General features: G+C 37.4%; 1 protein-coding gene across 4 annotated transcripts; it reads right to left on the bottom strand.

The window, feature by feature from the left end:
- Positions 1-4,359: 4,359 nt before the first annotated feature.
- AGY1 (Albino or Glassy Yellow 1) lies at positions 4,360-22,662 on the bottom strand. 4 transcript variants are annotated; one of them, XM_008809688.5, is made up of 20 exons: positions 21,953-22,662; positions 21,421-21,493; positions 19,261-19,467; positions 17,099-17,202; positions 16,773-16,952; positions 16,334-16,552; positions 15,368-15,481; positions 15,066-15,179; positions 13,515-13,682; positions 11,402-11,577; positions 10,701-10,767; positions 10,484-10,630; positions 9,580-9,675; positions 9,421-9,489; positions 8,717-8,818; positions 6,858-7,109; positions 6,633-6,700; positions 6,348-6,465; positions 5,775-6,014; positions 4,360-4,769 (listed from the first exon to the last, which is right to left on the bottom strand). In XM_008809688.5, exons 1-20 carry the CDS (start codon positions 22,361-22,363, stop codon positions 4,650-4,652), a joined length of 3,045 nt encoding a protein of 1,014 aa, XP_008807910.4. In that variant the 5' UTR covers positions 22,364-22,662; the 3' UTR covers positions 4,360-4,649. The 4 variants fall into 4 exon arrangements, with proteins under 4 accessions (XP_008807910.4, XP_088573295.2, XP_088573296.2 ...); XM_088717169.2 differs by having other exon boundaries at positions 19,277-19,467; positions 21,953-22,555; XM_088717170.2 differs by lacking the exons at positions 19,261-19,467; positions 21,421-21,493; positions 21,953-22,662 and adding an exon at positions 17,723-17,864.
- Between the last annotated feature and the right edge of the window lie 497 nt (positions 22,663-23,159).

Raw genomic sequence — 23,159 nt, 5'->3', positions numbered from 1 at the left:
CCCATAAGATGACTAAGAAGGGATTTATAGGAATTCCTGCTGACAATTAGCTAGGATGATCATCTGTTGCTAATACCGGAGAGTTGGTCTCTAATTCTTGCTCCAAATAAAGGCTAGGGATTGGGAATGGAGAAGTTTAGTTATATAAAAATGAAAGGTTTGTAAAGGGGGAGACAAGGATGGGAGAAAAGGACATGGAGATAAAGGTACCTTGTTTTCCCTGTCATAGAAAAGTAGGTTTCAGCTCTGGGATCCAATGTCTGAAGAGAAACATTTTCAAGTGAAGGCTGGAAGACCATATAATTAATGGAATCATGTGAAGGTGGGGAGGGAAAAAATCAAAAACATAAAAAAGAAGAAAATTGTAATTGCCAACGGACAAGATAGAGAGGCCTCCGAAAATGTGACAATACTATGAGAGGATGCCTTTTATGCGGACCTCTCACCTCAGGACACCCTCAAAAACATCATGTTTCTGCTTATAGAGTAAGAATGGGTAGAAATCTTCCCCAAAAATCAGAGAGTGGATATCATCAAATTAATTCTTGGATCGATTTAAGAGATTTCACCAATTCAGCCAATTAGGATGCTAAAAAAAGTAGTGTATTTTGCATGCAATACTAGGTGATTAAATTAGCAATATTGATGGCAATCATAAAAAAAAATATTTATCTAATAAAATTTTCAAGCTACTAAATAAAGCTTAGGTTTTTGGGAGCAACCCTCCTCCTTTATTTTCATATATATATAAAATATAACTTAGGTGTTTTAAATGAAAGATTCAAGGGCATAAAATGCAAGGAAAATTTTGACATGTGGTTAATCAAGAGGAAATAGTGGTCGCTGTACCTCTTCATAGAAGAAAATATATGACAACTCTTGTTTTGCTTAAACATGGAATCATTAAAAAAAATCTCTCAAAAATATTGAGATCATATAATCAAATTTGACTATGGGGTCGATACCATGAGACAAAGTATTAATATTAGGTTTTGTTCACGTGACATCTAACTTTAAACTGATTAAGAGCATGATGGATCAGATTAGGGAAATGCTAAAAATATTATAGCAATCAAATTCAAGCCTAAACAATATTCTATTTAGTTGTATGTCTGATAGTGTCACAACCCAGAACCTCACCTAAAATATAAAAGTATCCAAGATCTACTGAGCGAATAACTGATGTAGGACTAAACACACGCATACACGAGTCATCACATACTCTCTCCATTTAAGCACTGACATCCTTGTCAAGCTAAGGGTTCAAATCCAATCACAAGTACCACGATCGGCCTGTGGTCAGCCCCAATAGATCAATGCTGCAATGTCCCCTAATTCATATAGATTATGAGCTAGGTCCGCTCTGATACTATTTTTTAACAATTCAGGACTTCACCCAAAATGGCTAGCCGGAAGATATTATTTGGATTTCTTAATCCTGTATAAGTACCCCTGATCTAACCCAGCAAATAACCGATTTGGAACTAAATATAGACCCATACGGATCCTTACGGAGACATATATTAGATACCTCTTTTGCTTCTTTTTTTTTTCATTCTTATCCTTTGCTCTTCTTCTTTCCCTTGTATCTTCTCTTTATACGTAGAGCGAATGCTACCTTTTTATTTTTCCTGTATCATGGAGGTGATTTCAAAAAGACAGTTATGAAAAAGACCAATTTGTTTCTATAGAATGGTCAAATAGATTGCTCTTTTCTGATCATATTTTCTAGTATTCTTTCTTTTTTTTTAAAAAAAAAACCCTTCCAAATAAATTATCATTAAACATACGTCGCACTCATCCACACAAACCTTTGCACACATAGCTCCACATACTGAAATCCTTCCACTTGCTTGCAACCAAATTCAGCCAAGGCTTATCCACTAGAGGAATCCGTATTACCAACCATACCGAATAATCAAAGACATACTCAAGCTTACATACGGCCCCACCAAGTATGATGCCTAGAAAACATAAGCACATCTTTATCAACTATGATACTTTAAATAACATCCATCCTCCTCCGTAACAATTCAAGCTCACAGCAAAATCTTCATCAATTACGACACTCAAGAAAACAGCAATCCTCGATATATAACAACTCAAGCTCATAGCAATGGTCAATTGAGTGAAGAAATCGAGTGCATCCGAGTCATTTCTTTGCGTTGCAAGCTTCATAAAATGGAAAGCTTGTACCAAAACGTTTGGAGAATAGTTTTGAGCATGTACGGTGAACTGTGGGAATGATTTGATTTCATTGTCGTAATACCAGCAGGAAGAAAGCTAGCAAGCACTCCTTTTCCCAAATCTTTGCCGTGAGCACACTAAATGGTTCCCATGTGAAAGGGAAGGACCCACCATGGATGCAAACAACTGTCGCCCGGCCCTTTCCAAGGCTTGTGCATGGACTTTAATGAGGAGCACCCTACGAAGACTCCTTTGGAGGACCCACATTGCATTAATAAGAACATAAGAAACCAATTCTAACCAACTTCCTCATGATCTATGAGAAAGGTTTATTAAGAGAGAGAGAGAGAGAGAGAGAGAGAGAGAGAGAGAAAACTTCCCTTCTTGTGTCTTCTACTACATGATTACTCCACACCATGGACCACAGGCATGAATGGAGCTAACCACCTACTATGGAGTGTGTGACATTTCAAACTCACAATTGGACCTAAGGATTTGTCATCTGATGTGCCTGAACCCAAAGCACCCAACCCAACATCCTTTTTTCACATGGGACACTGCAAGGTGGGGCTTCATGTTGGAGTGTGGTATTTGGTGCTGCCGGACTCAGGGGTGTGAGTGCTAGGCTGTGAATGGATTGGACTCAAATCGCATGCGATCGGCTTCGAATTGGGTTTAATTTGTCCTTCCCTTTTGATGAAAGATGATCTTGAGGCAAGAATTAATGTACCAAAAAATGAGGTTGTACAGAGATTAAACATGCCTGTGTACTGTGACATGCCGAGATGCATCATGCCATGTGAAAAATTCAACCTTGTCGTGATGCAATCTAAGAAAATGCCGCATTTACTCTGGCTCCCACAGTCTCTAACCAATGTATGGTCTTACTGCCACTTCTCATACCATTGGGAGTCTTATGTGGGTGGGCGGATGCTAGAGTTGGGGTGGGGCATTGAGGTTGCATCTATGTGCGCTCTGGCCTTGCTCTATACAGAGAATAGAGAATATAGGGTATCTCGACCCGGATCCGGAGCATGACTTGTCGTGCCCTAAATTCAGAGCCTTCTATGGGCAAGCGGATGCTAGAGCTAGGATGGGGCTTTGAGGGTGCGTCTATGTGTGCTCTGGCCTTGCTCCACACAGAGAATAGAGAATATAGGGTTTGGTTGTTATTTCCTCAATTTTTTTTAGGAAATTTTGTGGGTGGATGTGAAGTCCCCTCCATACCCTATATTCTCTATTCTCAGCCAATATTTTCACATTGAGGTAAACTCAGAATTAAGAAATATACAAAATGTTGATTTTGAGATTTATTACTTAAAAAAAAAATCTATTTGCAAAAGCAAAAAAAGTGACTGAAAAATATTGGTTGGCTATTTGTTACAATTTTATTCTCTAAATATTATTAATCATTTCATTGCAAAAACAATATCATTCATTCCTATTTTCGCAAAAATAACCATTTCTTCCCTGCATGAAAGGAATCACCATTTCTCCAAATGAAGGAATTGTGATTCCAAAGGAATTGAGATTCCTTCCTCTACTGTCATATAAAAAAGTTGGAATCCCCCCCCGGTTCCATTTCAAGTGTCTAGATTTCCTAATATGCGACGCTAGTGCCTTTCCTTCCAACCAAACATAGCCTTCTTTTGAATGTTTTTGCAGCATGAACCATGAGGCCTCTCTCTTTTAACCTTTTGCGCGCGGTGGACCAGTCCCAGCGCCCCGGTCGGCAAAGCCATTCCGTTCGTACAACGAGGGTTCACGCCTTGGCTTTCCAAATCCAAGGTGGTGGTTGGACCACTGTGATAAAGGCTCACTTGCGGGGCCTCCAACACCAGCATCAGATTTGTCCTGTCGATCTGACCGCATTAGAATTACCTGCCAGGGTTTTCTTTGGTCTCTCTTTCAACTGTTCTTAGGAATCATTTCTTTCTAAACCATGCTACAAGGACTCAAACATGAGACGCCTTTGCGCCACCACCCAATATATGTTGTCCTTTGTTAGTAGATTAGAAAAGCATCAACTAGAATCTTCTCTTTTTTTAAAAGATTTTAACCCCACTAACACAAAGATTTAAATAGTTTTAAACATGCACAGAGATCTTTCTAAATCTTTAGGGACCTCCCTCTCAGTTGTCTCCTCCTAAAATTTTACTTTTTCTGAAGACATTTCACAATTTCCCCCCTTCGATTACTGTTTATCTTAACACTGAACAGATACATGATGATCCATTGCACATGTAAACAGAAATTTTCCTTGTTTGTTTGCTCCTTTTCCAGATACTACTGTCAAGATTAACAGGCACCGATGGAGACATGATATGATGCATCAAAATCCCAGCCTCGAGGCCTACGTGATACTTTGGCACACGAGCGCACCGATCTTTTGAAGCATAGATGCGTCCTGTAACTGAAAAATACTAAGGTGTGTTTTCGTGTTTCATGAAACCAAGAGGCTATCATGCTGTCCGTGCTGCACTGATGGGGTTGGTGTTGGTATCAGCTTCCTTTCTTTTGGACCCTTTCTTCAGTGAATTGTCCCCCTTCTGTTGTTGATTCTTCACCATTACTGGTTGAAACTGCAACAAATAGCATGACAAACATCAATATTGAGGAAGAAATCCTGTCTAAAGCAGCAGCCCATCAGAAATAATGTACAATTCCAGCTCCTTTCCCGACAAGATAAGGTTTGCTAAAAAGCATAACTTGAGGCAGTAGACTCAATCGCAGAATTGAGCAAGTTCTCACAGCCGATAATGCTGAAGACATCAGGTTCTTAAAAATTGGTGCTGATTGTTTTGCCAAGGCAACTCTGGGCAAAACGATGGGCTATCATCTAGAAGGCTGGCTGGGTTGGAAGAGCCTAGAGCTATACTGTTGATTGTAATATAAGCTCGTATACATGGAGAAACCCTCCGGAATTTCCCTTGACTTGGAAAGAGAAATGACAATGCTAGATGACAAGGTCTGGTGATGGGAATTGCATTCATGTCATGCATCAGTCAAAAAAATAAATTAGAAATCTAGAGCAAAATTTAACCAGCATCCCATAGAAAAATTGGGAAAATGATAGGTTAGTGGTCCAAAGAAACTGAAATTTGGATATGGTTTGTGCATCTTGACATATATCATTATTCACATGAGCTGTCAAGAAGGGCCATCATAAAATTCAATGATCCAAGTTGCAAACCTACAATCTAAACCGGTGGATGTGATCTAAAACACCTACAATATCTATGCATAAAAAAATGTATTTTGGAGATCCTAGCCTATGCATCATTTCCAAAATCAACATACTATATTATTTCATTAAAATCATATATTTCGAAGAACTTGATGCATAAGCAAGCAGTTTTTAAAATTTATGATTTTTGTACATAGGCATTTTAACCTAATTGTTTACATCTAACTGTTCAGAAATTGGATTTATAACTTGGATCATCAAATTATGGTGGATGCGAAGTCCCCTCCATACACCTCGTATGGATTATAACCGCAGCCTATATATATATATTACATGTGCATCGTATCTGTTTATATGTAAATGCATATAAAGCTTGTCTTCTTAAATGGGAGAGACAAACCTGGTATACAGAATAAATAACATTTCTTCGGAGTTGCGCCATCATCTCTAAGAAGAGATTATATCCTTCTAGTTTGTACTCTATGAGAGGATCTCGCTGTGCATATCCCCGTAAGCCCACAGCCTGCTGGACAAATTTCAGGGCTTGCAGATGTTCTTTCCATAGCCTATCAATGTTGCTTAAAACTAGGAACCTCTCAGCCTCTTTCATCAGCCCTGGAGCCTGTTTCTCCACTATCTCCTGCAAAATAAAAAAAATGATAAAAAAAGATAATTCAGACCCTTGATGAAATCTATAATGTCATGAAATTGTACTCTAGCCTGCACAAGAGATGTGGAGAGAAAGAGGCAATGTATATTAATTTGTACAGAGCATCAGTATAATTCAACAAGAAGAATTGTTGAGGTAACAATATATCAGTCTTTCTGTGTTGGAAGCACGAATTTTTCTATTGATCCAATTTTGTTGAACTCAAGAACATATGCCCTCAGTAACAATCCACTATTTTGAATGGTTTATATATCATAATTGTAACTGAGGGAAGAAATTATGATATGAAACTGAGAGTCACACCGTTTTCTGAAAGTATGCTTCACGCCCTCGGTAACGAAGATATTCTCGCAATTCCTCGTAGCTTGAGCATTTACTTTCCAGCAACTCTGGTGTCAAATCATTTAACAGTTTGCAATATCTGCCAAATGGTGTCATAAGAATAAATATAAGTGGGAAGAGATCCTTGCAAAAGCAATGATGATGCTACATCAGATTATTTGGCATTGAGGACTTATCATTCAATCAAGTAGAGCTTAACTTGTTCTTTGTAATATACAATTTTCAAGGACACAAGATTCATCTTACTGTTGGAGTTTTGCGATCAGTCTGTCAAGATCCCAGGTTTCCTTTGTAGTGTCTGGACCAATGTTCGCCTAACCACACACAAAAGACAACAAGAACAACCAAGGTAACAGGAATCATTCGAAACGTATTCTATGAAATAACTATTATGCAATACTGTAATGTTCAAGCATAAACCGAGCATTGGAAACATTGAAACTATTTATGACTTCTTGGCTCCAATTTTACCTCTAGGATGTCATCCATTGTAAGTTCAGCATATTCTATGATGAGAGATTGTAGGTTACCAGATTCAAGTGCCCTCCTCCTCTCAGCATACACACGATCTCTTTGGCTATTCAATACTTCATCATACTCAAATAACTGCTTCCTAATATCAAAAAAGTAATTTTCAACCTTCCTTTGAGCCTCATCCAGTGCCTTTGTCAGCATTTTTGATTCAATTGGCAGGTCTTCAACTCTAAAAGCTTGCATCAAACCCTACATTTTGTATGATTAGAAATGCTTCAGCAAGTATCATATTTAACCATTATAAAAGGACATGGTTAATAATGCATCAGCAAGCATCCTACTTAGCTTGTCATTGTTGATAAACAAGAAATATCTGCTATAAAGAAAAAGAGAGAGCTTGAGAATGGTTTTAGAAGGTCAAGAATTGAAATAGCTACTCTATAAAAGATGATACAAAGCACATTCTTGACAATAGTTGCTCGAGATCATATAATCCAGCATCTAGATGTCTGAAGTTCAAACTTGACAACAATAAAGTCAGTACCGGACCTGTAAGTTTTGACGAGAAACTACTGACAAAGACAGCAAGATCTTTAGCACGAGTATCATGGTCTACCGTACCGGTCCGTACCGGCCGGTACGGGCCGGTACGTACCGGTCCGGCCTGAGACCAGTACCAGATCAGCGTAAAATCCGCTACCGGTAATTTATTGTTGAAGAACCGGTATGGGACCGGTACGGTGGACCTTGACGAGTATCATTGCACACTATGATCATGAGAACTACACAGTTCTAACAAGAAAAGTTCATGTGCACTACTATCTAAGAAAACGGGAATTATGCACAATCATGTCGCCACAAAAGAGATATTTGAGCAGGTGGCAACATGCATAATGTGAAGAAATACAAACTTGTCAGGGGAAAAATTATTTAAAAAGAAGTTAGCCAAATATGCTTAGGAGTATCTCTGTGCCTTAGATATCCTCAGTTAAAACTTTAATGATCATGTGCTTTTGTTCTGCAGGTATCTATGCTATTTTGTTGTACGAAAATGGTTTGGAGCACCAGATACTACAGAGAACCATATGGCCTACTCTCTGAATGATCAGAGAATGTCAATTAATACCATGAAGAGAGATGTACATGTAATTTACCCTGTCACAATGTCAGGGTGGTGAAGTGCAGTTGCAAATAATAGGTTCCCAGAGCACTAAGGATGATAATTTAAATGAAATATTCAGAATAAAGTACAACAAGAAGTTGGTAAAAATATACATGATAAAAGGAAGTCTAAAATCTGAAATATTTCAAAACTTCACTTGACACACTTCTGCTCAGAAAGAATGCTTGGATGTCCAAGAAGAAACACAAGAAATGATGTCTCACCATTAATGGTGCTACAAGAATATAAGAATTTATCCAAAATAGACATTTAGGGAAAGAAAACCCACTAGTGTTAAAAGAAACATTCAGCCAAATGTTTCATCAGCATAAGAAATTAATACTCTGTTTTTCCATTTTTCAAAAAACATCCATGCAAATGTTAAAAGGAAAGTGTACAAGTCATCCAATCAATCGCTGTGACTAGGAACCAGAAACTACTGGACTACAAAATCTCCTGTACTTGTGGTTTCTAGAACTAACACCATATCTAAAGACCAGATTGAACATGAACAAGACATTCTTGATTGAAAAGCCAGTGAGTAATTGTAATTAGTGGACAAAGCCCCAGTTCGCTGTAAAATAATTTTACATCTGAAGGTTCTAATTGTAACATCATTTTACATTAGCTATGGCAGTTATCTTCCAGTATATGTGGTTTTGGATAGATAAATGTTTAAGAAGTTAGGTATGACCTGTATCCTGTCTCCACCAAAGATTCTAAAGATGTTATCTTCAAGACTAAGAAAGAACCGAGAGCTTCCTGGATCACCTTGCCTTCCACTTCGACCACGAAGCTTTGTACATGCAACAACACAAGTTAGATTTATCAACCTTGCTGCGAAAGACAAGCAAGATATATCATATCAGCTCCCATATGAGAATAATTGGATAGTGCATGCACAAGGATCTTGGGTGTTATGATTCAGCTAGTGTTGAATATGCATGATGTGGATGGTCAACCGTCAACTTGTGACTCACTATATATATGCAATGTTTAGACTGATGTGGTTATCAACACAATCACACACTAAATAAAATTATTGCATCTTTCAATTTAAGGTCCCTCACTATAGGTCCTAAAAGATTAGAAAATAAAGCTTCAGTTGAACCCATGGGAGAGGGGGACATATAAATGCAATGGAGATGTACAACTAGAACTGTCATATGACAATGTTGTTATAGCAATCATAACATGAAGGAAGAAAAAGATGCACACTCATACATATCCATATGCTCTATACATGACAAAGTATTACATGCATATTTGCAGATGCCAAGAAATGTTTCAAAAGAAAAGGAATATAAGCATAACATATAGCAAGGAGACAACAATAAAATAAATGGTAATAGCATGATGTTTAACTTTCCATAGGCATCTACATAATTCAGCTATTACCTGATTGTCAATTCTACGTGACTCATGGCGTTCTGTCCCCACCACATGAAGTCCACCTGCTGACACAACCTACACAAATGTTTGGAACCAATACCTATTATAGCTGATGCTATTACAATATATATACATTCATCATTATGATTGGCAGATAGAGACGACCTTCTTTCTTTCCTCTTGGGTATAAACCTTATATTCTTCAACAATCTTCATAAATGCATCCCTCAGCTTCGCAATAACTTCATCTTGTGTAGGCCCCTAAAATGTATGCAAGCACACAATCTAAGCTTTTAAGCAATACAACATAATTGGCATCTTTAACAGTAAAGATGTAGTAATTCTGAAAAGAAAACTTCCCAGCAACGGCAGGAAATGAACTGAAAATAACTGTAGAATTATGATTTATACAGAAAGAGCTGATGAGAAGATTATCACCTAAAAAAAAATGCCATGGATGCAGTTTTAGCTTCCCAAATGGATGGAAGTTTAAAAATATTTAAAATAACATAATCAAGATAATTACACAAATTAGCTTTTGTTAGAAGAACAAACTATAGCAACCACCAAACTCTTTTTTAACAAAATGAAAGTTGCACCACAGACAGAAGCATTCAAGTACCTAAAATTCTGCCTTAAGTGGGATAAGCCGACACCAGGCAAGTGAAAGATGTCAAGCCACCTCAGCTTTGATTGATATGTGATTATGATAGATAATTTAAGCCCACGTCCTTGAAAGATTAGCTTCGAATGATCAATTACATGGATCAACATTCCTGGACCTTTACGCATAATAGATAGAATCCATTCAAAGCATCTAAATCTGAGAAAGATTGTGGACTATCAATTGTTCATTGGTTGGTGACCCAGAAGCATGGAGCACTAGGATTCGAAGAATGTGTCACAAATATTCTTTTCCATACTTATAATTCCAGAACAGCTTATGATCACGACTTTACATATTTTGAAAATAAAAAATTGATGTTCATTTTACTTCCATTTTTCAATTGACTTTTATCGATATAACTAAGCATACATGAGAGGTTGTCATTGTACATATGAATTTCACCTTCTCGCAGGCATAAGAGAGTCGCTCTTCTGCTTCAAGCTCAGTCAATGATCTTTGTCCCCATGTTTTGACAGCTGATTCCACAGCATCTTTAGCCAAGGACACCATGTCTTTAGAAAGCTCACATGGGAATAAGCTTTCATTCACCTGAAAGCATAAAACTGCTTGAAGTCCTACTACGTCAAGTACAGTACTATGACCCAGTTCATAAATGTACCTTCCAAGTCTTCACTGGTGGAAGTTTTTTGACAGAAACAAACACTCCTTCTATTGGCTTGACAACTCTGCAGCATTTATATCGTCTTAGAAACAGCCATAGTAACAAACATGTCAGCATGCATGACAATTACGAGAGTTGATAAATTTCTAATCACAATTTTGGTTGCTGGAAGCTTGAACCAGAAAGGTGCAATTGTACTATTAATTAATAGAGCTTAATATCTGATACTAAAAATGGGATATCAAGATGAATTTGCTGATAAGAGTAAGGGAAAGTCAACACAAAACACAAGCCCTGAACTGGTATAAGATCTGGCTGTAGTACTGAACAATAGGAAAAATAGGCTTTAGTCAGGCCCAGAACAATCAAAACCTAGTTTACTAGGCTTATGAACCAAGAATCAGGACATTAATACAATATGTAGTCTTTTTTGTTGGTGGATAAAGTTCGAGATGCTCTATCAGGAAGAAGAAGCAACTTTTACAAGATATATATTCAGCCACAAAAAATAGAACATAGAAGAAAATTTTAATGATAAAGCAGCTTGTCTGGACTGTCCTAAGCAGACTAGACTACTAGAACAGACATGCTGACATTCGAAAGGCATACAATCTAAAGGTGACCATGCTGAAAGACGTGACTTTTTTTGGTTAGACTAGATTACTGTCTAGAGAGAGAGAGAGAGAGAGAGAGAGAACCTCGGCATAAGCATCTCCCGTAGCTTCAATCTTGCCATAAATTCAGCATTACCTCCAAGGATGATATCCGTTCCACGTCCTGCCATGTTAGTGGCAATTGTCACTCCCCCAAGACGTCCACTCTGTGCCACAATTTCTGCTTCCCTCTCCACATTCTCTGGTTTTGCATTGAGGACCTTAATAAAGACAACACTTTCAGATGCAAATTTTAATTTCCAAAAATGAGCATGAGAATGTACTTGATAAAAATGAACTAAGACCACATTATTTAACTCGGGCATTCCTTTGAATAAGAAAGAAAGTCCTCTGGATGGAAGGGTTGCTGTTAAGCTGAGGAATATTTGAACTTTTCACTGTCCATTAGTGCTCAAGAAGTTTCTTTTAAGGTATTTTGCTGTAAGCTAGACTAAGCCCACTTAATTTGTGTTCCATCCAATTAGCAACTTGCAGATGCCAATAAAGCTCAGATAAGTAATTCAATTAAGACTTTCTCAGAGTGCTTCAAATCTTGACAATATGAGGGCATTTCTCCAGAACTCAAGTCATGTTAGATGATGAATTCATGATAATAGTAATTCTAGTAGAACCAAGAGAACTACGAGGAAGGAAAGAACGATGAGAAAGTATATGTTCACAACTTGTAGTAAACAACAAAATGGTTATGCCCTTGATTGGAATTGAGTGAGTGAATAAGAGCAAGAACAGACAAAATGTTGTATAAGGAAATGATAGTCTATGCTACTCGAAGTGGCATAAGAAAGCAGGAAGCATAGATAAATTATTTAATGGATATATCACTAAAAAAAAAAAATGATGACGGCATCTTTATAAGCAAAATGATGTAGAAGGGGCTCTCAAGCTATGTCAAAACAGATCATGATCAACTTAACCTAACTAAAGGCTGAGCAAGTCATGTTAAATTTGCAAGTCAATGATATTCAATTCTTGTGCTAGACTTACCATTTATGTATGATCTCCCTTTTCTCCAGAAACTGTTAAGTTATTTCCGAATCAGGCCTTCTACATATGGATCATGAGCAGTGTTATTATTTCTGATAATTCAGTTGACATCATTCAAGTAATTTCTAGAGAAACATAATGTGGCATGCTAACTAAAATAAATCTCATTTAGTCAGCCAAAGGAAACCTATATGGTTGGAATGAAGAAAGGAATTGAAGAAATCTTGTTCGAAAACTTCTAATTTGATATTATATACAAAGGAAAAAATTTAGAAAAGAAATTGTAATAGATAAACCACATAAGGTCATCAAAACAATCCCAAATTTAACTCAAACAGCTATAGATAACTCCCTTTTGCAAGAAAGGCCCTACAGGGCATACAAGAAGGTCACTACTGGCCTAAAAAGCATCAAGGTGAATTACCTTTTCAGGCAGACCTTCATAAAAATGGATCCCTCAAGGCTACCTATGAGAAGATGGGAATCTTAAACTTCCCAATAATCCTTAAATTTTCTTTACTTGACCAAAACAAACTCTAACATCTAGGCTCGTTAACTGCCCTAATTTTTGACTAATATTCAAGAGAACGTACTTGGGAAATAATGGATGTACAAACATTCTTCATCAGACAATTGTGATGAATAAACCTGTTTAAAATGCATTTTGAGTCAAAGGTATACTATACGTAAAGGCATCTTGGTTTTTCAGCAAAGCACAAAAGCAACTGATTGGCTAATCTAGTCTGCCACAGCTACTCAGCATGATATTTGTTATAGAAACACTCAGTTTCTTTCTTAGACTCTTCAGGAGTTAGCACAGAATTAAATCACTTAAAAATCTATAAAAGAATGCCTCTTGTCCACTACTTAACCAAAAAGAAGGCATTGTTGACTTCAGCCTTTGAAGATTGTCTTTCCCTTTTGACTTTTAGTTTATGATATAATTTTTAATAATTTATATCTAGATAACTATGAGGTATGATATAATTTTTAATAACTTATATTTAGATAACTATGAGGGTCGATGATCCTAGTTTAAATCTCTTGGTCAGGTCTAATAGAATATCAAGGGTGGAAGATGGCTCAATTTTTTTGAAAAAAATAAGGGCCAAAGTAATATTTGACTGCTTTGAGAATGAAACTGATGCCATACCTCATGAGGAATTCCAGCTTCACATAACTGTTCTGACAAAGCATCACTTTGCTCGACGCTAGTTGTACCAACAAGCACAGGGCGGCCAGTCTTGTGCATTCTGGATATCTCTACCACAACAGCACGCCATTTGCCCATTGCAGCCCGGAAAACAACATCTGAGTCATCCTGCAAAGAAAAAAGGTGCTTAGGTTTTGAAAAACAACATCTGAGATGGTTTTACAGGACCGAGATGTAACAGGGTTCAATCGTTATCATTGCATCCATGGCTTGTAATGAAAGCCTGTTTTTTAAGTCTAAAAGCAATAAGGATGACCTCCACAAGCTTTGGGATGAAGGAATGAGTTTTTACCCTCCACAATTGACAAGAAAGTCTTTCTTATTGAACCTTGTAAAGTTTTACATCAGAAATATCTAACCTTGTTTTCTGTTTCTAAACAATGCCACTGATCCATAAGAAGAAACCTTAATCCTCTATTTTTGACCTTTCTCTCTCTCCTTTATATGTACATCTTTCTCATCGCTATTTTATCAAGCTGTAATCCCTAAATCCAACCTAACTGACCCACCTAGCTGCTCAAGAAACTGGTGTCTGTTGTGAGCCCAATACATGCTCTACTTTCATCTAAAACCAATAACTCCATTTACCTGTTTTCATTTCAAACAACAAACACAAAGTAAGAAACTGTAGACTTCACCTTTAGAATGCCTTTTTTCACTCCTACAGACGGTCATACGTGGCACCCATGAAGGTCATGATTCTGATCCCTATTCTTTGATATCTTTTTAGCTTCTTTCACTGACCAATCAACCTGTGTAAGCTCATGCATAACTTTGCTTTACTTTACTGTTCAGAGTCAAAGTTTCAATCATCTTGACCAAGTGAATTCAGTTCTTCCCCACTCAGCAAGGTTGTGCTCATCAGTACACCAGTTCATTCTTGTTGTTTCTCCAACCCACATTCCTTATTACAAGATTGTCATTTATTTATATGCATAATCAGACTAATTGAGCATATTATGTTCTTTATAGACTTTAAACACATAATTTATGTCCAACTCTTTCCCTTTTTTCTTAAAAAAACATACTAAATATGCTTCTATTCACCCTTCAAAAGTAAAGGCTCTTTTGATGGATTTTTCTTTACCGGAAATTCTGCAAGCATCAATTTTCCTAGAAATAGGGGAATACCTAATTGAAGTTGCACTTTAACCATTAAGCAATGCAATATGAACTAAAGATTCAAGCCATGCAATCACGTATAAATCTTGCAGAGAGCTAACAAGGAGCGATACAGAAAAAAACCAGGCAACAACTCATTTGACAGCTGCATCACAATGAAGAAAGTCAGAAACTAGAGCATCAGGTATACCAACTCATGTCAGAAGAGTTTTGCTAGTAGCCCGTGTTTAATAACTCAATCTGTTTGCCAAGCCACTTTGGATGTTTGCAACTCAAATTCATAACCACCCAGCAGAGAAGCAAGTAATTATCAATTTCAGAAGTGTTACTTCTTTATAAACAGAATTCCTTTAAAAAAAAAAAGGATACCTTTCTTATCATTGGTTTATTTGTTGGAACAACGGTAACTTTCAGTTTGTATATGCTCTCAAACTCTGTACTTTCAGTTGCTGCAGTACCAGTCATGCCACAAAGTTTGGGAAACTGTCAATTGACATACACAAATGTTAGACTCTCTAAAGCTGGAATGATGCCAAAACTGACTTAAAATTTCAAGTATGGGTTAAATTCTATTAATTGTATCTCCTGCTCAGATTAGGCCCCACATGTTCCATGTAACTTCCACAGGTGACTTCACAAGAAAAGAACACAAACACCAATACCAGTCTCACCTGAAGAAAGAAGTTCTGGTAGCTAATTGATGCAAGTGTCACTGTTTCATTCTGGATAGGCAAGCCTTCTTTTGCTTCAACTGCCTGATGAAGACCATCACTCCATCGCCTGCCCTGTCAAAATAGAAAAAAAACATAAATAAAATTTTAGAAAACTTATAAAAAAGTTATGAAATCTGCAAATTACAGTGCAAAGTGGGTTTTCAGTAAAGCCAAGTATTTGTAGAAGAAAGAAGCGAAGTAGAAGACATGGAATAACCAATAAGAGAGTGGTTTATAAAAACAACAATAAGGACTCATATATGAAGGCCTTTGTTTAGGAATATCCTCTTTAGAACATAATATTCAAGAGCAGGGGAAAATTCTGAAAACATCACAATTCAATCACATAAGCACCAAGCACCATGATAACGTCAGAGCATAGTATTTATTGAGTCCAAAAAAAAAAAAAAAAAGAAAAAAAAGACAATTGTCTAGTGATTTTAACAACATAGTAATTACAAATCATGGGATGATCCTGTCAGAATGCCACAGGCAGCACAAGGACATGCATAACGCTTGACAAAGGAATTGCTTATTATGATACATGTAAAATTATAAGCATACCTGACATTGTCTTTCAAGTTTGGAGTGCTTGTTTTCTATCGAACAGTCAACAGATGTATTGCTGGCTCAGGTTTTTATCATTTTCTATAATTCAAGTAACATATGTTTACGATTCTTACTGATCCAGGAAGACTTGTCAAGAACTAGATAATTAAGAAAGGAGATAGAATGTAATATAGTATCCATAATGATTAGCATTACTACAAAAAACTTTAAGATGTCATGGTCACCCTTTTTCGGTCCTTGGCATCCGGCCCATAGTAAGAATCTCCACTTTTACCAAAGTGAGCTATCTATTTTACCGATAGATAATGAAATGTTCCCTCTGCATTGCAATGGAAACATAAAAAGAATACTCACTTGCATAACTCGACCAGTGAACTCATCCACGATGAGTACTTCCTTGCCGCGAACAATGTAGTTCACGTCTCTAAGGAAGAGTTCCTTTGCTTTGATTGCATTTAGAACATATGAAGCCCATTGTTCACGGGGATCATATAGATCTTTTATGTCCAGTATTTCCTCTGCATCCTCGTAACCTTGCTCTGTAAGTAAAACAGTTTTCTGCTTTTCATCAACCTGAAATGGAAACCATATAACACACGATACTAGTAAATATCTTCACCAAGTTATTCAACAGTATTAATATTAACATTAACATTGATCAAGGTAAGCCTTATCTTTCACTATGCTCTGAATGACTGAGCTAAAATATGGAAGTTGGAAGAATTATTACTTTAATATACTAAAGAAACTAAATTATATTAGAGATCGAGTCACATCATGCTCCATTTCCTACAGTGTAATGAATATCTCGCTCAAAAGCTGCTGCAATCTTTGCTGCCTTGTAGTACCGATCACTTGGCTTCTCAGCAGGTCCAGAGATGATCAAAGGGGTTCTTGCTTCATCAATAAGAATAGAATCAACTTCATCAATCACACAGTAATTGAAATCCCTCATGACAAGCTCATCAATGCTCTGCATATACGAGAATGCCAAACATCTGTCAGGATAAGTCTTCAGATATGAGTATTGCCACTATAAGAAAATGGATAAGTGAACAATGTAAATAGAAGAAAGGGAAAGTTTAGTGATTTGAAAATTTAAGCTAGAACGAAAGTTACCATAGCAAGATTGTCCCTTAGATAATCAAAACCAAGCTCACTGTTCGTGACATAAGTTATGTCACATGAGTAATTCTCTCTCCTTTGCTCACTTGACATGTTCTCTGCCAACAAGAGACACATAGAAAGGGATTGATGTTTCCACAAAAATGGTGAATTCATGTTAAATAATTATTCATAACAAAAAATAATAAACAAAAGTAAAGAACCTATGACTATGGAATGCCGTACCGGCCCGTACCGGCCGGTACGGGCCGGTACGTACCGGTTCGATTCTAGACCGGTACCGGAACCACTAAAAAACCAGTATTTTCCGGTTTTTTAGCCGAACCGGCCGATACGCACCCGTACCGGCCGGTTCAGAGCCCGTACCGGCCGGTTCCGGTCTCGTACCGGTGCGAACCGGTTCGCACCGGTACGTTTTTTTTTTTTTAAGAACCACAGCGCCTCGCACTGTGGTTTTTGAAATCACCGCGTACCGGCCGGTACATACCAGACCAGACCGGTACCGTACCGATCCGGCCGGCCACCGGTACCGGTACGGCGGACCTTGCCTATGACTATATCAATAACATATGTTTGTAGTACCTCACTAGGTATTTAAGGAACCAAGGTTTGTCATACCGATTAATACCGTACAATACCGAACGTGTACTGTACCAGTATGCAGTCTCGTATTGTATCGAAACTCGATACGCCTTGCCGTCTCGTACCACACCGTATACCGATACTAGAATAGAATGGTACCAGTACAAGGTCCAAAACCAAGACGGCGAATCTTGCAAGGAACATTCCATATGTATAAGTAGAGACCAATATAAAGGGATTGATATTTCCACAAAAAAAAAGACAAAAAAGGGATTGGTGTTTCAACCAAAAAAGGATTGATGTTAAATAGCTATTCATCACAAACAACAATAAACAAAAGTAAAGAACTTTCAGATCCACGGATAACAATTTTTTGTAGTATCTCACTAGTTACTCAACGAATACAATATATATAACTACAACACATAACAGCCCATATAGGCACACATTTTTGGAAAATACTTTCATATCTACAAAATATCGCAATAAAACCTCTGGTCATCATATAAAACAACCTTTTCTGTTGACTCTGCCTCTAAATTATACAAAAATTTTTGACTAGGGCCTCTGGTTGAACTTATTATGACTGTAAAAAAAAAAGTTCTACCCCTGCCCTCACTTATGTAGCTTAACTTATTTTCTTTTTATGTGGGACCTCTATATGCAATTTTATGAAAATGTAAGGTTTATATGAAGATATTTCAAATAAAAACTAAGTCAAATAACCAGTGGTAGAGGTGAGACTGTCTTTTGCTTCCCACAAACCATCACCCTGGGTCCAATTCCATATTACAGAGATGGAGCTAATGAGAATGGGGTTTTATTTGAATTAGCAAAGATTTTCTTGGTCACTTTGTATACATGCATAGGGGAAGTTTCACACAAATGGGATAAATCAGGGTCCTATATGCACACAAAAATCTAAAACTATTCAATCAAAAATAATTGTATGTCATGCCTATAGTTGCATAAATCAAGATCTACTAAGAATTTGCTCAAAAGCCAGATCGAAGCCTACTTAATTTGAGTTAAAATTTTGTTACGACCAGATCCATTTCCAAAAATGGTCAACCAAGTTGGCTAGAGTCTCCGAGTCTAGAAGATACATGATACATCAATGTCATTGGACTGGGTTGGGCCAGAATCCCTCTAGATCCAAATCCAGTTGGGTTCAACTGTTGGTAGAGTTGGTTAAAGTCAAAGCAAGCACACATGAGACCATCATGGTGTCTTTACATATACATTCTTTTACCTGTGTTTTCATAGCCCCTTCCCTTCACTTAGATCACAAATTACTCTCCATTTTCCAGATGATGCTGAAAATGCAATTCCTCAGTATCTAAGCTTATATCGTCACCAGAGTAAACAAATAACAATAAATAAGCACATAGACACAAGTTATCTGATCATCAATATAAATATACTTGAAAAGAAAAAATAGGACAAGAAGGGTGCTGATTGTTGACCATTATAAAGTTCTAAAAATTTTATCTTGATTAGATGTTAAATTTCTTCAAAATGAGAAATGATAGAGCTGGAGCATAAGCATGCATGACTCAAAGGATGTGACATACGTTGGAGTAGCCCAACCTGCAGTCCTAAAAATCGTGGAACTTGACCAACCCATTCACAATCACGTCGGGCAAGATAATCATTCACAGTAACAACATGCACTCCTTTCCCACTTAATGCATTCAAATAAGCGGGCAATACAGCAACCAGTGTTTTTCCTTCTCCGGTCCTCATTTCTGCTATCTCCCCCTTATGAAGAACTATGCCACCTACACATGCCAAAAATGCAAAGCATAAGCATTAAAAAAAAATGTATTGACTAAAAGCAGTTAAAGGGCTGTTTATGAATTCGTTCAATCAACTGCAGGATAACAAATAGCAACACATTCTTTTCTTAAGGGTCTGCACCAACGGAGAGTTGAATAAACCAAAAGCTCCTTGTTGATTAGCAGGTTTGGTTTTTAAGGACAAAAGTGAGGCATTAGGTGGATTGATCTGCTTCAAATAAACAACGGATTGTTAATTAATCAAATGTGAGATGAGCAGGGAGCACTCCTCATGGGGGGTCGCAGAACGGGTGGCCTGTAGGTGGTATAGAAAGAATATGCATCTCAGGCTTCGTCAGCTAATGCAACTATAATTTAGGGTTTATAAGGCAAGAGAATATTTGAAACTTTGGTCTAATGAAGAGACCTTACAAAAGATGTCACCATATGATGGAGGTTGCCTCAATTTCACTCTCAGTTGTGAGTAGCCTATAAGCAGAATAGATGATACAAATAATTAAGTGCATGTTGCCTTGAAAGTTGCAACTGTATGTTATAAATGGGACATGCATAATTCATATGGAGAGAATAAACTGATTTCTCATTTTTAATTTACTATATAATTCACCGTCTTACCCATATCTGTCATTTGATTGGGTAGTTGAAAATATTATTAATAGCTGTGCATAGTACTTAGGATCTTCAAGATACATCCATTAGAGTGAACTGTGAAGTATGTCTCACTGATCCATGGATGAATTTACCCAGCATAGGTGTACAAACTGTGAAATTGAAGCTCCTTGTGTAAGTATAAGAACACACATGTTAAAGGCACATGGTATGCCATTTATATGATGGTACAGGAGTCTGCTAAATTGATGGGATATACATAGAATAAGGAATTCTATCCATGGCCAGGTCAGCATTATCCATGTGCACATTGGTATTTGAATGCAGGATATTTGATCATGTGTTCAAGGACAGATGGAAAATATGTTTGTATTTTAAAAAAATTGATATCAAGTTGCTGCATACGGCTGAACTCAGAAGGAAAGCTATCCCATCAAGATTCCACCAGAAAATGGAGAAAGCATAGAGCCATAGAGGTTCCAACATTGAAAGACAATGAAACCCAAAGCCCAACACAGGGCAGAAAAACAGAAGCATAATGGTTGTGTTAGAACTCAATTGTAATATAACCTGACAAGAACAAGACCCAAAGAAGCTAAAATCAGCAAACATGCTTCATTTTCAATATTGAAAATAGATAGGAAGGCTTCTTCATGATTAAGCAGGTTTTTGAACAGTATAATCCACTTCTCTCTTCTGAGAGGATTCATTTATACTGTGAAAGAAAATGAATCTTCACCTCGATGAAGGTATAAGCATATCAATTTTAGGCTTCTTAAACATATGAACGAAGCCTAAGACTTTGGTCCTTTTTCAAAGATTAAAATCTAGGATCAGGAATAGGAGCAAGTGTGAGGTGTAGGGGATATAATACAACGACAAATTTCATGTTGTTTACATTTTAAAGTAAGATCAGGGAGGCAACCTCCAAATTCTAAGGAATAGAATTATTTCCAAAAAAAAGAACTGATCCATACGTTTGTGCCTCAAGGAAATATATATTTGCAGAAGGTTATTTCTCTTTGTCGAGAGCCCTGAATCCTGTGGATGCAAAATGGCCATTATGAACTTTGACTAATGAAGAGAATGAAAGGAAAGAGGTGAGAATGGATGATATGGGGGACCAATCTCCTGTTATGTTTTAGACTAGGAAAGATTTTGCATTTGGGAAGTTCCATTTTGGGTCCTGTATCGAATCTCTGAACATGCTTACAAAATGCAGTCTGATAAAAATCATAGAACATCTTCAAATATGCTTAAGAAACAAGTCAGGAAAACGAACCAGATAGATATTCAAAGCAAAAGAATGAAAAGTGAAAATGGTACCTATTAATTGCACATCAAAAGGACGAAGGCCTAAAATTCTCTTTGAAGCTTCTCTCACTACAGCAAATGCTTCCTGATAACAGAGAATCATCTTTGGTAAGTGAAAGTAATTCTTGCTATTATCTATGAAGAAATGGTAATGTCAATGATAAATTATGTAAACAACTCAGTATTAGAAGTTCAGTACGAAGGCTGGAATTTCAGAACTAGACATAGTTATGGTTCCAGCCAATTCATTTGCATTTATGCACTCCAGTTCATGCAATTTTCCTAAAGCGATGCAGCAGTCCTTAGTTTGTATGAAGAATCATCTATGTTTTGTATGTTCTGATGAGCTTCCCTGGGTGTATACTACATCAAGCAGCAGTTCTGAAATCTATCTATACGATATTTAGATGCAAACTCTAGGAACCTCTAGATTTAGAACAAGCAAAAACAAACACATATAGCAATACCATCATAGCAAATGAAAACAGTAAGAATGGGAGGGGAGGGGCGGCGAAGAAGGAGAAGTGGATAGAAATAAACTTACAGGAAGAAGAGAGTCCAGCGACTCATTATTCTGTGCTCGCTCCTTCAAAACTGACGTCCTCTCCCTCAGCTCCGAATCTGAGAGCCGAGACATCTCCGGCTCCAACCCATTGATCAAAGCAACGGTCTCCGAATATCGCTGCCTCGCGGCCTCACCGGTATCGGTTCCCCTGAAGAGCCCGCCCAGGAGGCCACCCAGAGAAGCCTTCACAGCACCGAGCCGCTGCCTTCTCGCACGGCCACGAGCGGCGGTTCTCGCCATGAAATCATTATAGGTTTGGCGGGGTTTCCAACCCGAAAAACTAGTTCCTGTCCCAGATTTCCAGCAGAAATTTCTCTGAGAGAGGAGAATTTTATGGGAGAGCAGGGGAGTGGTCTTGGCCGTGGGTATGGGAAGCGGGGTTGAGGCCATTTTTGATCAAAACTGGAGAGGATAGATGTTTGGATTCGATCGAGTTAGGGTTTGGGAGCTACAGAGGATCAAATTGGGGAGAAGTATTGGAGCGGAAGGGATCAAAATTTCGAATTTAGAGTGGTTTATTCGGTTATTCTTTTCGTTGTACAGGGAGCAGAACCATATCTGGAGGGAAAAAGGGGAGATCGCGGGGAGGATAAGAGTTGGGAATTTATATAGATTTTTCTTTTTTCTTGTGCCACTCCCTGGAATAAAAATTTAAATAAAAATATATTTAAATCATGCAATATCTGCATAGTTGGGAATCTCAAAGCACCTCTTGAGAAAGAAGATAGCTGTGAACATCCTGTTATACATGAATAGTGTTCTACAAAATCTTGTGCGTAGAGATTGTCCCAGAATTATCACTCCCAATTTATTTTTTTGACATATACAAATGAAAATCTGTTGATTATACCACCTCCAATGATCCATTGACCATGAGTATTATTTTTTTTTTCCATCCAAGTTGTTGTCCGGCTTACGCACCATAGAGTGTTGTGTAGTTCTTGGCGGCCATCAAGCAACTGCAAATCGTGTATGACAGTGCACGTGCTTGCATACTATCTTGTTTGATGGTCGTCCATTTTCTGATGACGCTATTTCATAACACTCTATAGTATGCACTTAATGTACATCATAACATATTTTTTATTGTCATTATTTGGATATTTCTTTACATATTATATACAGATAACAATATGTATTTTGCATTATGTTTTTCATTCATCTCTTGATATTAACATCTATCACT

This window comes from Phoenix dactylifera, chromosome 2 (assembly GCF_051530095.1).
Source record: "Phoenix dactylifera cultivar Ajwa chromosome 2, Ajwa_hap1_PhDact_Kaust_v1.1, whole genome shotgun sequence".
NCBI lineage: Eukaryota > Viridiplantae > Streptophyta > Magnoliopsida > Arecales > Arecaceae > Phoenix > Phoenix dactylifera.
Note: the sequence above shows the minus strand (reverse complement) of the source record. Positions and strands in the feature narration are given on the sequence as shown.

What these genes read in the sequence shown, in the direction of transcription:
- AGY1 (XM_008809688.5), bottom strand. Translation starts at nt 22,363, where the DNA reads ATGGCCTCAACCCCGCTTCCCATACCCACGGCCAAGACCACTCCCCTG. An exon ending in TTTTGATGTGCAATTAATAG is followed by an intron (nt 19,468 to 21,420) that starts GTACCATTTTCA and finishes TGGCATGTGTAG; the next exon opens with GTGGCATAGTTCTTCATAAG. An exon ending in CGGGAGATGCTTATGCCGAG is followed by an intron (nt 10,768 to 11,401) that starts GTTCTCTCTCTC and finishes TAAATGCTGCAG; the next exon opens with AGTTGTCAAGCCAATAGAAG.